General features: G+C 33.5%; 1 protein-coding gene and 1 long non-coding RNA gene across 2 annotated transcripts in view; one reads left to right on the forward strand and one right to left on the reverse strand.

The window, feature by feature from the left end:
* The window catches only part of LOC143910003 (uncharacterized), a 236,460-nt gene extending 235,702 nt beyond the window's left edge, over positions 1-758 (forward strand). Inside the window, exon 5 of the mRNA XM_077428336.1 lies at positions 186-758. Within this exon, the coding sequence (XP_077284462.1) occupies positions 186-347 (162 nt within the window). The 3' untranslated portion in view covers positions 348-758. The remainder of the gene's footprint in view (positions 1-185) is intronic.
* Positions 1-13,561, reverse strand: part of LOC143910004 (uncharacterized) — an 805,996-nt gene that overhangs the window by 762,565 nt on the left and 29,870 nt on the right. The gene's annotated exons all lie outside the window — the stretch shown is intronic.

The following is a 13,561-nucleotide window of genomic DNA, read 5'->3' on the forward strand; positions in this document are numbered from 1 at the left end:
CGATAACGGTGCACTCTGCACGTGCCAATGCACCCGAATTCGGTTTGTTTTACACTGTCACAGCGGGGAGCCAAGGACATGACGTTCCGTACCACTCGGTGTGTTTTCGCCCTTAATTTGAGCGCGGTATATCAAAGCTTCTCAATTTAAATTTGTTAATATTAAAACTATAAAATTTGTTCTAGTTATACTTGACGTCAAACGTGACGGCCGCTGACTTCAACATGGGCTACTCGATGACGGGCACCCTGGAGCGCGGCTGCAAGAAGACCAACACATTTCAAATGACACACTTTGCAGTCATTAGGAGGAAAGATTTCGAGTCAGGACGAGATCAGAAGACATAGGGAAAGCTTCCAGGGGAGTGCGGCAGCTGCGTCAGCTTCATCGAATGCTAGAGGTCCCCATACACTTTTGTCACTCTAGAACACTAATGTCAATTCGATAGCACTCACCCTCAACTTTTCTCAAAAGTTTCGAACAAAACGAACTTTCACATTTTACCAATCCTCAAACAGGTCAGTCACCCTTTATTTGTGTACACATTTTGTAGTTGAAATATATTCGAATTTTTTATACCAAAATCAAAAAAATTGCTTCAAAATTTGTTTTCAAAATTTTTTCCGTATAAGAACCTCATAAGAGCTTAATAAAACAATAAACTTTAACCTCAAATATTTATTTTGGCAATTTCATATGTATAAAGTGACAATTCATACATAAATTAAAAGTTTCATTAAAACCAACTATGTATTCATAAAAAAATAAAAATAAAATCAATATGCAGGTTCAAATATATAGGTAAATCGCACAAATCAAGACAATTCATGTTATTTTTTTTTCATCAAATTTGCAATTATAAGCATTATTAAAACTGATGTTTTAATTTAAGTCCAAAAACATTATTAAAAATGAAACTTTCTTTACGCACAGTTGAGTGGATTGGTTAAATGCAACTAAACTTTATAAAGTTGAAACATTGCACGAAAATAAAGTGGATATCTTCTCCTCCCCACCAATCCTCCTTAATATTTTATTAAGGAGGATTTGGTGGTGTAAGAAAGTTTCACTTTTATAGTGAGTCGTATAAAGTTAGAGGTCGATTTTTTTCAAACAATTTCTGCGATTTATATCATATTTACTATAATGAAATTTCCAATTGAAAATAAAGGTCGAGTTTTTTTTATATTAAATTTATTATTAATTAAATTTAATTTAATATAATTCCTATATTACAAATGAAAAAAATTGCCACTATTTCAACAATACAAAATATAATACAACAAAAGCGAATTGATCTGTACCTTTCGACGATTAATCGTCTCGCGACTTCTAAGGGTTAACCTTCAATCTTCACATTATTTATTTCCAATACAATATTACAAATATAGAGTTTGGTATTTTTTTTACGTACGCTTGAATGAACCACTCTGTATTCATTATAGTGGTGGTGTTTCGTGAAGTGTTGCGCCAATAATTCTTAACTTAATTTGCGAACAAGTCCTGAAACGAAATAAAAACAAGTTTTATTGTGTTTTCGTTTCGCGTGTAGCGAAAATGTATAAGAAAAAAATGTCGTCCGATATCGAAAACGAATTATTTCGCCTAAAGTTTCCACACCCGAAAAGTTTGCGTCATTCACTTAATAAAGTTCAAATGTCAATTTTGAAAATTTGCCAGTTTTTTTTTTGTTGCCAAAATGACAAATAAATTTTCGAACTCGTACGTGAAACGATTGTTGAAAATATTGAATTTTTTCCAACATAAAAAACTACGATTTACTTTGTGAGTTTAAAAAATAGTTTTCTATAGAGCCCATATATTCAATAAGACTAGAACCTATGAAATTTAATCATTGATAATTAAAAAAAATATACATATCTTTCCAGGCAAATTTGATATGAACTAACCGAATTACAAGGCGTCGCTCGGGTGGGTGAAAGTCGAAGAAGAAATTGAAAAAGTTTTATGGTTGTTATGAGATATTGTACTAAATTTGGTAGCTCTAAAATGAAAACTGTAGATTTGCATAGCGGACAAGCAAACAAACATGCATCTTTGTATTATGAAGAATATTCAAATTGCCCGACGTTACTTAATCGGACGAAAGTTGAAAAAAAAACCCCAAGGAATTTGAACCATTCCAAACCTACAAGTAAAAGTTATGGTCTCATGAGAAAGTATACCAAATTTATTGATCCTAATTTGAAATCTGTGTATTTACATACATTTAATTCAAATTTTTAGGTTATTGCTCAAAAACCAAAAATGTTATAATACACGCTCATATTCAATGCTAAGATCAATGGTTATCATGACATGCCTTCAATTGTGTGGTCACGGGTTCTATCCCTGGTGTGTGCTGCTGGCCAGAAATGGATATGTGGCTCCAAGGTCAATCATTTCCTATCATAGTTTGCTAATTTATTTCATTTAAACGTTCCAACAAATTGGCAACCCTGTCCTATCTCTTTCGCAAAAAATCGAGCTATTCAGCATCTCGTTTTTTGCTGTTTATAAAATGCTGCAAATTTTTGTACATAGATTTATCTGTGGCTGCTACTCTTTCGACCATAGATGTCGTGTTTAATAAATGGGTGCATACCTGCTAACACAATTAATTAATAATTCTGTCTGGTATTAAGAGTAATTTATGATATATTGAAATAATTCAAATCCACAGCTTTGCGCGCTCGTACACGAGTGCCTTGCGTGCCTGTGTTCGTCCGTGCGTTCTGCATCCTAGTCAGTTCGGGCCATAATAATTTAATATTAACATAAAATTGTATATACATATATTTTCAATTAATCATGCAAACTCGCCTAACAGATTGCTCCAAAGCGGCGAGCGTGCTAAACAGATAAAGACTCGAGAAATTATATATGCATATACTTAATACATAAATCTAAACAATACCTGACATCTATGGTCAGACATTACAAACATTGTATACAACACGATCAATAACATTTTTTATGTAGCAATACGATTTTGTTTATTCAATAAACATGCACAGAGACATATATGGAAAGAAATCTGGCGAAACCTGAGATATAACAATAACTCAAGGTTTGCAATAGAAAAATTACATGAACCGTTCAATGAAAATCAGAAAAATTGGCAAATTCTGATAAGAAACGATCGACCTCGACAAACCAAGGTCTGGTCAACAACGAGACTCTAGTGGGAATTGAACCCGTGACATCCTGCACGAAATAATACAATCACCACTAGACTGGTTATATATAATATATAATAAAGAATTGCTTATCCCAAGCAAGCCAAGGTTCGTCTTATTTAAATAAATATTTTTAGAATCAGCGCAAACAGTCTTCTATGTACATATTTATAAGTGCTTATATTGTACAGTCCCAAGCGTGTCCCGCATATTGTTCGTGCACGTGTTCCAATTATTACACGGTATTATTATTATTGGACCACGGAAACGGTCATTAGTGAAAATTCGAAATTTCTCGCTAACGAAGACACAAATATGGCGACACTAGCTCCCTCTAGCCGAGACAATGAAGGGCGCTTCACCACGGTTAATTGGAGGCGCCATTTGTCGTCGCTTTATCATGCGGTTCTGCCGTTATATTATTATATGCCCGTTCGATTGGACGACCGGAAGCGGAAACTGGGAAGCAGGGAGAGATTCGGTGGGACTTGAAAGGGGAGGGGGATGGAGGAAATCATCCCGTTCCCCGATTTTCCCTTGACTAAACCCAGCCGGCTCATTAGACACAAATGAATCAGGTCGCTCACTAGACGAATACGCATATTTTATATAAAATAAATAATTATTTCTGAAATTTACTTTACCTTTTATATCTGCAAAAATTTCAGTTATGTAAAACCAAACAATGGTTTGGAAGACAAAAAAAATAGACTGCCACTTCCGGTTGAGGGATGCTTACCAAATTTTTTATATAGCTTTGTATTAAGCTTAAACTTATGGATATGAAATTTCAGTTCAATAAACCCAAAGGTTTCTGAGAAAAACATAAAAAACCTTGATTATACTCTGTCCACACCCCTGAACGTATCAAGCTGAAAATTTATATTTGTATTATTTGTGTACTAACTTAGAGCTGATAAGGTTTTGGTCAGAATTCGTAAACCAGAAGTAGTGTTTTTTTTTTTAACAATATTTCATAATTTAATTTTGACCTTTTAAATTATTTTAATCTTCTTGATATTAATTGTGTTTAATAAAGATAGTGATTTTAAGTCAAAATAAAAAAAATCACTAAATTTAATGAACCGGAAGTGGGATTTTTTCCTCTTAGAAAGGTCAAAAATGTTGTGCCCACTATTCTGTCCACATCCCTGAACGTATCAAGCTGAAAATTTATATTTGCATTCTTTATATAGTAACTTAGAGCTGATAAGGTTTTGGTCAGAATTCGTAAACCAGAAGTAGTGTTTTTTTTTTAAACAATATTTCATAATTTAATTTTGACCTTTTAAATTATTTTAATCTTCTTGATATTAATTGTGTTTAATAACGATAGTGATTTTAAGTCAAAATAAAAAAAAAATCACTAAATTTAATGAACCGGAAGTGGGATTTTTTCCTCTTAGAAAGGTCAAAAATGTTGTGCCCACTATTCTGTCCACATCCCTGAACGTATCAAGCTGAAAATTTATATTTGCATTCTTTATATAGTAACTTAGAGCTGATAAGGTTTTGGTCAGAATTCGTAAACCAGAAGTAGTGTTTTTTTTTTTAACAATATTTCATAATTTAATTTTGACCTTTTAAATTATTTTAATCTTCTCGATATTAATTGTGTTTAATAAAGATAGTGATTTTAAGTCAAAATAAAAAAAAATCACTAAATTTAATAAACCGGAAGTGGGATTTTTTCCTCTTAGAAAGGTCAAAAATGTTGTGCCCACTATTCTGTCCACATCCCTGAACGTATCAAGCTGAAAATTTATATTTGCATTCTTTATATAGTAACTTAGAGCTGATAAGGTTTTGGTCAGAATTCGTAAACCAGAAGTAGTGTTTTTTTTTTAAACAATATTTCATAATTTAATTTTGACCTTTTAAATTATTTTAATCTTCTTGATATTAATTGTGTTTAATAACGATAGTGATTTTAAGTCAAAATAAAAAAAAAATCACTAAATTTAATGAACCGGAAGTGGGATTTTTTCCTCTTAGAAAGGTCAAAAATGTTGTGCCCACTATTCTGTCCACATCCCTGAACGTATCAAGCTGAAAATTTATATTTGCATTCTTTATATAGTAACTTAGAGCTGATAAGGTTTTGGTCAGAATTCGTAAACCAGAAGTAGTGTTTTTTTTTTTAACAATATTTCATAATTTAATTTTGACCTTTTAAATTATTTTAATCTTCTCGATATTAATTGTGTTTAATAAAGATAGTGATTTTAAGTCAAAATAAAAAAAAATCACTAAATTTAATAAACCGGAAGTGGGATTTTTTCCTCTTAGAAAGGTCAAAAATGTTGTGCCCACTATTCTGTCCACATCCCTGAACGTATCAAGCTGAAAATTTATATTTGCATTCTTTATATAGTAACTTAGAGCTGATAAGGTTTTGGTCAGAATTCGTAATCCAGAAATAGTATTTTTTTTTATTTTAAATTATTTTACTCTTTTTGATATGGGTTTGGTGCAAACGATCGACAAGCGCCAGACAGACTGAACCACAAATTAACTGGATGGCTGCCTTTAAACGCAATTCTCGACTTCACGAATGATAGATTGCACATCAGATGACGAGTAACCTTTCGATGTGCACAGATGCAATTATTAAAATTGAGTTGGATCTTTCTGGCGAGTTTAATATGGCAAAATTCGGAACTAAAGTATCAAAAGCACAGAACGTATACAGGGTAGGTGTATGTCGGGACTTCGGGTAGATTTCGCTTAGTGTAAGTGCGAGCAGTGCGCACGCATAACGTACACGTACAGTTAATCTGTGGTTCAGTCTGTCTGCCGCTTGTCGATCGTTTGCACCGCATCGAGATAAAGTCATGGGTTGGTCACACCCGAATTTTTTATTTAACTATTTTCATATTAGCCACAGTGACATTACAAAATACTCTTAGGCGTCACTGTGACCAGACATATAAGCATAATACAAATATCAGACAATTAGCGAGACATTTATTTGATGGATAATAAATTTTTGAAATCATATTCAAATAGTGGTGACACAGTGGGTAGGATGGTTTTTGCCAATTTGATGGAGGAACCGCTTCAAAAATCAAAATAAAATAAATTGACTAACTCTGATAGGAAAAGATTGACTTGGAGTCACAAAAATCCAAGTCTGACCAGCAGCATTAAAGATTATACTCGGAATAAATTCTTTTCAATCGAGGTCAGCTCACGGGATCGAACCCGGCGACCTCTTGGTGCTTACGCAACCACCGAGCTATGCTGCTAGCTAATACATATATAAATGTGGCTTGGATCTTTCAGGCGTATCGAAAGTTCGCTTTGAACGTGATGTAACATCAATTTGGACGAGGAATTAATTCGTTTCGTATGAATTCATTGTTGCGAAAGCAAAGTTTTGGAGAGAAGGGGCGAAACAGTTTCGATATCGAAAGTTATTTGCGAAAGTTTCGCTACATTTGCCGCGAGTTGGCGCCACATGGCGCGACACTGGCGCCATCTGTATGCTCGGCTCGATTAACACACGGGTCAACTGTTTCTCGAAACGAATTGCCGAAACACGTCTTCTCATTATCATTTATGCTCGAAACTCCAAACAGGCGAAATAATTCTATCAATTCTAGGGTGAGTTTCCGATTGAAAATAGTTCGAGTGCTGTTTATTTGTGAGTAAAACTTTAGTGTACTGTAAAATTTCAAGCATCAACCGTCGTACGACAGGCCAATCACCGAGTTATCATTCAAATATAGTATAAAGTAAAGAGCGGACCAACTTTGCGCCGTTCATTGTTCAATGTTCGCCGTGCATTGTTCATTTTTATGATGAACTTTTTTTACGCTCTCTAGCTTTGTAGTTTGCCCTGTTTCCTGGAAAATAGACCCAAAACGCCCTGTTTCCTGGAAAAAGCACGCTTCCTGTCCTACCTCTAAAAGTATAAGTTCTGTAAAAAATCTGTAAGTTTACAAATATATGTAAAATTTCAGCTCCAATCAGACTATCAGTATCAGGAAAGTATTATGCAACATTTATTTGGTTGAATTTAATTGAATAAAATATTCAATTGTGATGCGCGAGATGATATACACAGGCTTTTATAATATAAGTGCATATGCATATCTTTATTTATTTATTCATTTTTATTTCAATCGAACATGTACACTCGACCAGATACAATTAATACAAGCATTTTATACAATGCGAATTCATACGAAAATCATCTACAGTGACGTCTATGGAGAAATTTTTGCAGAATTTTATTAAAGAAATTGGCGAACCTGAAGGCGCTAAATAATTTGAGATTTGCAGGAGAGATTGGAAAGGAGATGCTAATTTACAGGAACCGTTTCAATGAAAACCAGAAAAATTGACAAACTCTGATCGACCTGGAGTCATAAACCAAGGTCTGGCCAACAGCTACTAGTGGGAATCGAACCGTGACCACTCCGCTCGAAAGCATAATATGCTAACTACTATTCCACGCTGCTGGTTTTATATGTAAAAAATGATTCAAACATATGTATGTGTGAATATTAATGAAAGCAGATGAATTCCCCTCAAAGCGATATAAGAATTTTGACGTTTACAATACTTTTTATTACTGTTCAGACTAATAATATAAACACATTATTGCAAAACTTCAATATCCATTTCTAATCAATGAGACGTATTTTTTATTAGCTTCACTCTGCCCTTCAAACATTTGTGATCTGGTTTTGAACCATTTCCGCTTTTTTTTTTTTAGATCGCTTTGATATTTTATAGACATACGGGAATTAGCTCACATTCAAGTAAGCTAATGTCTTAATTAATCATCAAAAATTAAATCAGAACTTGTCAGATCGAAGCGATGACAGCTAGCCATCCGAACGCGGCTTTATAACGCCCCTTCACAACTCATTTGAACAGTATCTTTTTAATTTTTTTTTTCTAAGCTTCACTCTATTAGTTCAGTGTCATTTCAGCCTGTCGAAAAATTGTGATCTGAACTACTTCCTCTCTTCAGGTCGTTTTGGTAACTTATGTCATACGGGGGTTAGCTAAAATAGAAGTAAATTAACGTCGTGGAGCTAGAAGAGTTTAATCATTAACGAACTTATTAAAATTTACATCGGAATCTTGTGTCAGATCTAAGCGATGACAGCTAGCTATCCACGCTCGCGTTTCTACTACCCCTTGGTAAATCAATTAAACAGTGGTAAAGCTACTTTTTTCACTCTCATCTCATATAAACTTAATACGAAAAGTTTTTATTCTATGTCATGTTCCTTTTTTATTAATTCACTAATATATTAATTTTTATTTTTTTTTTTTTCAATATAGAAATCCTCATTGTATGTATGTACATACATAGTATGTGTGTATATACATACATACTTTACATACATGACTATTTTGTTAATTATAAACGCATTATGACCTACACCCATTTTAACCATGAACATTTTAGTGAACAAAATGAACATTTTAGGTAATAGTAGATATATCAAAATTTCAAATTTTTTTATTTTTTATCTTTATATTATTATCTTTATATTATTTTTATCTTTAAGTACTAGTGATCTTACCCGGCTAGTCATGTTTAAACATGATTAATCTAATAGTAAACATTTTATTAAATTTATTTGAATAGTTTTTTTTATATAAATTTATTTGAATACTCATTTGCTTTTTTTTATTAAATTGACTGTCATGAACAAACAAACATATATACCAAGTCCCTATCGAAATTATATGTATACCAGAATCCGGCGTTCCTCCCTGAGCCTTCGCGCCCGGGACTTTGAATCCTTCAAATCGAAAAAAATCGAATCATTTGTTCGATGACGTTACGGATTTACGAACTAACAATACATATATACATATATACATATATACAAAGTCTCTTTCGAAATTATATACATATTAGATGAATATAATAAAAGAGCATATATTTTTATGGGTTGATACATTAATGCATTCTGAAATGGATTGCATCAGTTTGACTATTTGCAAATTTGATTAGACTAATTACTAAACGCACGTGACTTGGGTCCTTTAGTGACCGAGTCGTTCACGAGACATAAATTAGCGTCTCGCGCGACTTCGACGAGACGGGGTTTTCCGCTTTTCCGAGGAGGTTTTCCGGACGTTTTCAACTCGCTTCCGCCGCGGTGCGACATCTGTTCGGATGAAAAACGCGAACGGCCATTGTTTTGCCTTCATGCCCGGCGAATAATGGGTTAAAATTACGACAGCCAACGGAAAAGCTTACGGTTAACACTTGTACGACACATTTTTCCACGCGAAAACACAACCGGGCGATTAATTTCGCGCAAACAATGGATCCGCCATTCAACTCTTCAACGGAAAACTCCAGCCGGTTTTTCCAGAGGGTAATTACACGCTTTCAACAACGGATGCGGAAGAGACAGCTAGAATAATAATATTATATTAAAAAAAAAAAAACAATGCACGCACTTTTAGTTATCACTTCCGTAACAAATCATGCCATTGAAAGCTTCACTTGAAAAATGTAACATAATGAAAAATCTGATTGAACATATGTATGTAAATATTTACGAATATGTATGTAATTATTTACATACATATAAGGCACAAACACACTGATAGGTACATTCGTTTTTTTTTGTGTCACGACAAAACGTCCCCGGTTTTTTGTGTCACGACAAAACGTCCAAAACGAAACGTCGAACGATACAATGATAACGCAACATAATGTATGTGGACAAAATGATAACGCAACATGATTTCTACGGAAAAAATGATGGCGCGACATAATATGATATTCACATGTTCAAAATAAATGTTTGAAATTAAAAAACAGTCGATGACCATGAATAGGTATTTGATTTTGAAGTTCAAAAAAAAGTTTTTTAAAAACATACCTCTTCTATAATTTGTTTATAAAATTATTATTTTGAATAAAAATAACAATAATTTTATATTACTACCGCCATCTATGTTTAAAACTAAAAACTGTATAAACGTCAGGCACTTTTCAGAAATTCAAATTTCAAACGCGTCTAAAACGATATTTTTTTTCCATCGTAATGGCGGAGGATACATTTACTTATATTGATGACCAAAATGAGCAATATGACAAAGTTTGAAAACTATCGGATAAGAGACAAATTTTTTCCAGAATTGTTATCGTAAGTGAAGCTAAAAGGAGGTATCTATACACGTCCTTTGACATATTATTAAATGAATATTTATTTATTTTATTTAATTTATTATTTTATATAAATAATAACAATAAAACTTTATAAATTTATATAAATAATGACATGACAGATTGCCCCAAAGCGTCACACCAGTCTTACAAAAAAAGAAAAAACAATAAAAATTCCAATCATTCATCTCATTCAAATATTATGTAGAAAACCCAGTTTCATCGAAATTTTATCGTGTGCATGTCATAAGATGTCGCGTTATCGTTTTGCTGGGGATGTTTTATCGTTTTGGATCCGTTTTTTTAGATACATATGTAGTTTTGAACATGTAAAAAAACGCTGGACGCATAATCTTTCATAAGGCAACCAGTAAAAAAACCACCCCTGGAGTGTTTTCGGTGAAATTTTCTCCTTGTAACATAGGATTGACAGTGGTCGATAACGGTGATTCCCATATTTGAAGAAATGTAGGAGAGACTTGTCAAAATAATAAGATAATACAAATTTACAATGAATTAAAGAAACGCCCTTCCCATCTGGAAGCCACGCGGACTAAAAAAACACGTGCCGTGTGCCTCTCTGTGTGTTTTCGCCCATATCCATACATATTTATATTTTTATTTTTACATACATACATACATACATATGTATATACAAATATACCAGGAAGGCCTAACAGGTAAACCCCAATGCGCCTTCCTGGTCAATTACAAACAATGTAGCATTTTTATTACATAAGTCGCTAAATTACGAGACCCTGAAAACTTGAAATTAACGATCCATCTATGAATTTGAACATACATTTTTATTGTATGTATATGTCACAGTGAAATTATATTTCAAGTGAAAATATATTTTCACTCAAGTTTCAATGAAATCATATCACCAGTTACATTTTCAGGGTTGGTTTTATTAATTTAAGATTAGATTGTTAGGGTTGGTATTATTTAAGGGCTGGGATAGGTTAGGTTAAGTAAGGGTTGGCCCTATTCATTTAATACTGGGTTGTTAGAGTTAAATTTATAGAATTAAACGTTGTAAATTAATTGTTTGATACATTTTCACTTCTTGAATTGGTGAAAATATATTTCAACTGGAAATATGCTTTCACTGTAACATATATAATAATATAGTGGTGACATAGCAGGTAGGAATGTTTTTAGCCAATTTAATCAGGAACCGTTTCAACAATGAAATCAGACAAAAATTGGCAACTCTGATAGGAAACGATCGACCTGGAGTCACAAATATCCAGGTCTGACCAGCAGCACTACAGATATAATCTTTTTCAATCGAGGATCGAACTCGGCGCCTCTCGACGCTAAGCAGAAGCTTAACGACCGAGCTATGCTACTGGCTATGGTTATAAGTAGAGGTAGGACCGGAAGCGTGCTTTCTCCAGGAAACAGGGCGTTTTGGGTCTATTTTCCAGGAAATAGAGCAAACTACAAAGCTAGAGTGCAAAAAAAAAGGTTCATCATTAAAATTAACAGTGCACGGCGAACTATAAAGAAAGAATGGCACGCTTCCGGTCCTACCTCGAGTTATAAGATTGATGAAATCATTCTACAAATACCCCAATCCATTTTCATATAAATTGATTTAATGTTGATAATATTTTCAATTCAATATTTAGCTATAGTTAAACAAAGTAGATGGCGAGTTACGTCGAGAAATTAGAATTTTAACGTCTGTTCAAATTTAACCGTACGTACAGGTTGGCCGTAATTAACCTTCTCGACTCAATATATAATTAAGAGTGGAAAAAGTGACTTATGTACGTTGGATCGATGCGGCACTAATTGCGGCCCGACATCAAAGCGTATTATTACGCCTTCATGAATATTCAGCCCGAGGGGAAGCTGGCTCGCAAAGACCCAGAAGAGGTGTGGGGCTTCTTCTTAATTTAATAGAAGCAGGTAAATAGCTAACTCTGAGGATCGAGGTCTTATTGGGAGGCTCGCTCGACTGCGAAAACGTTTCAGAAGTGCTGTCGTCTGTCTGAAGTCTGAAACGCTTTGCATCAAACCAAAGTGTTAACTAGAAAAGTTTAACGATCCGTGTTACGTAAACGGTGTAACGAAATCGTGTCTGTTCCATCTCTATGGCATTATTTTAATGGGTTGGCGCACGCTCCGCATCTTTGAATCGCCGCCTTCTGCAAGCCCCGCACCGCTACCGTTACACACTTTCATTTACGGAAGAAACTTTCTAGTTTAAAGTGAAACCGTATATTTTTTGTACACCACACCCTAGCTCAACGGCGCAGTCTGTGTGTATTTTGGTGATTTTTTGAACACCGTTAGTCCCATCGAACTGAAACTTAGTATCACTTACTGAAATTCTTATCGAAACGATGTAAATTTTTTTCAAATTTTTAAGTTGACTTGAAATGGTACCTCCCCTTATAGGTGTCCTCTTTTTTTACGTTTTTGAATTCAATTATCTCCCAAACCGCTAACTAAATCGGACTGAAATTTTTTACATGTAATATAAATGATAATCTTTATAATTATTAAATATTTTTATCTGAACCGGAAGTTGTACTTTTACTCTAGAGAATCGAGGTTTTTTATACTTTTCTCAGAAACCGTTTGGTTTATTGAACTGAAATTTCATATTTAGAAGTTGAAGCATAATAACAAGTTATGTATAAAATTTGATAAGCATCCCTCAACCGGAAGTGGCAGTTTACTCTTGTTCGATTTTTCTTCCACTATTTTTTTCGACCCTTTAAACATGTGTGTTCTTCAGAAAAAAATTCAAGTATAATCTGTGTATCAATGTGATGAAAATAAAAAAAAAATCACTAAATTTAATAAACCGGAAGTGGGATTTTTTCCTCTTAGAAAGGTCAAAAATGTTGTCGCCTCGATTCTGTCTACACCCCTGATCGTATCAAGCTGAAAATGCATATTTGTATTATTTATGTACTAATTTAGAGCTGATAAGGTTTTGGTCAGAATTCGTAAACCAGAAGTAGTATTTTTTTAAAACAATATTTCATTATTTTATTTTGACCTTTTAAATTATTTTTATTTTCTTGATATTTAATGTGTATAATACTGATAGTGATTTTAAATATTAAAAAAAAATTTGAACAAAATCCGACAACCGGAAGTTCTGTCTTGTCCAAGTTTCCATACATTTGCGCTCAATTTGTATCGCTGTCATAGTTATTAGTATTTCATAATCTGTCTGTACGGTTCAATATCGAATTTTGTTTTG

Source organism: Arctopsyche grandis, chromosome 3 (assembly GCF_051622035.1).
Source record: "Arctopsyche grandis isolate Sample6627 chromosome 3, ASM5162203v2, whole genome shotgun sequence".
Lineage (NCBI taxonomy): Eukaryota > Metazoa > Arthropoda > Insecta > Trichoptera > Hydropsychidae > Arctopsyche > Arctopsyche grandis.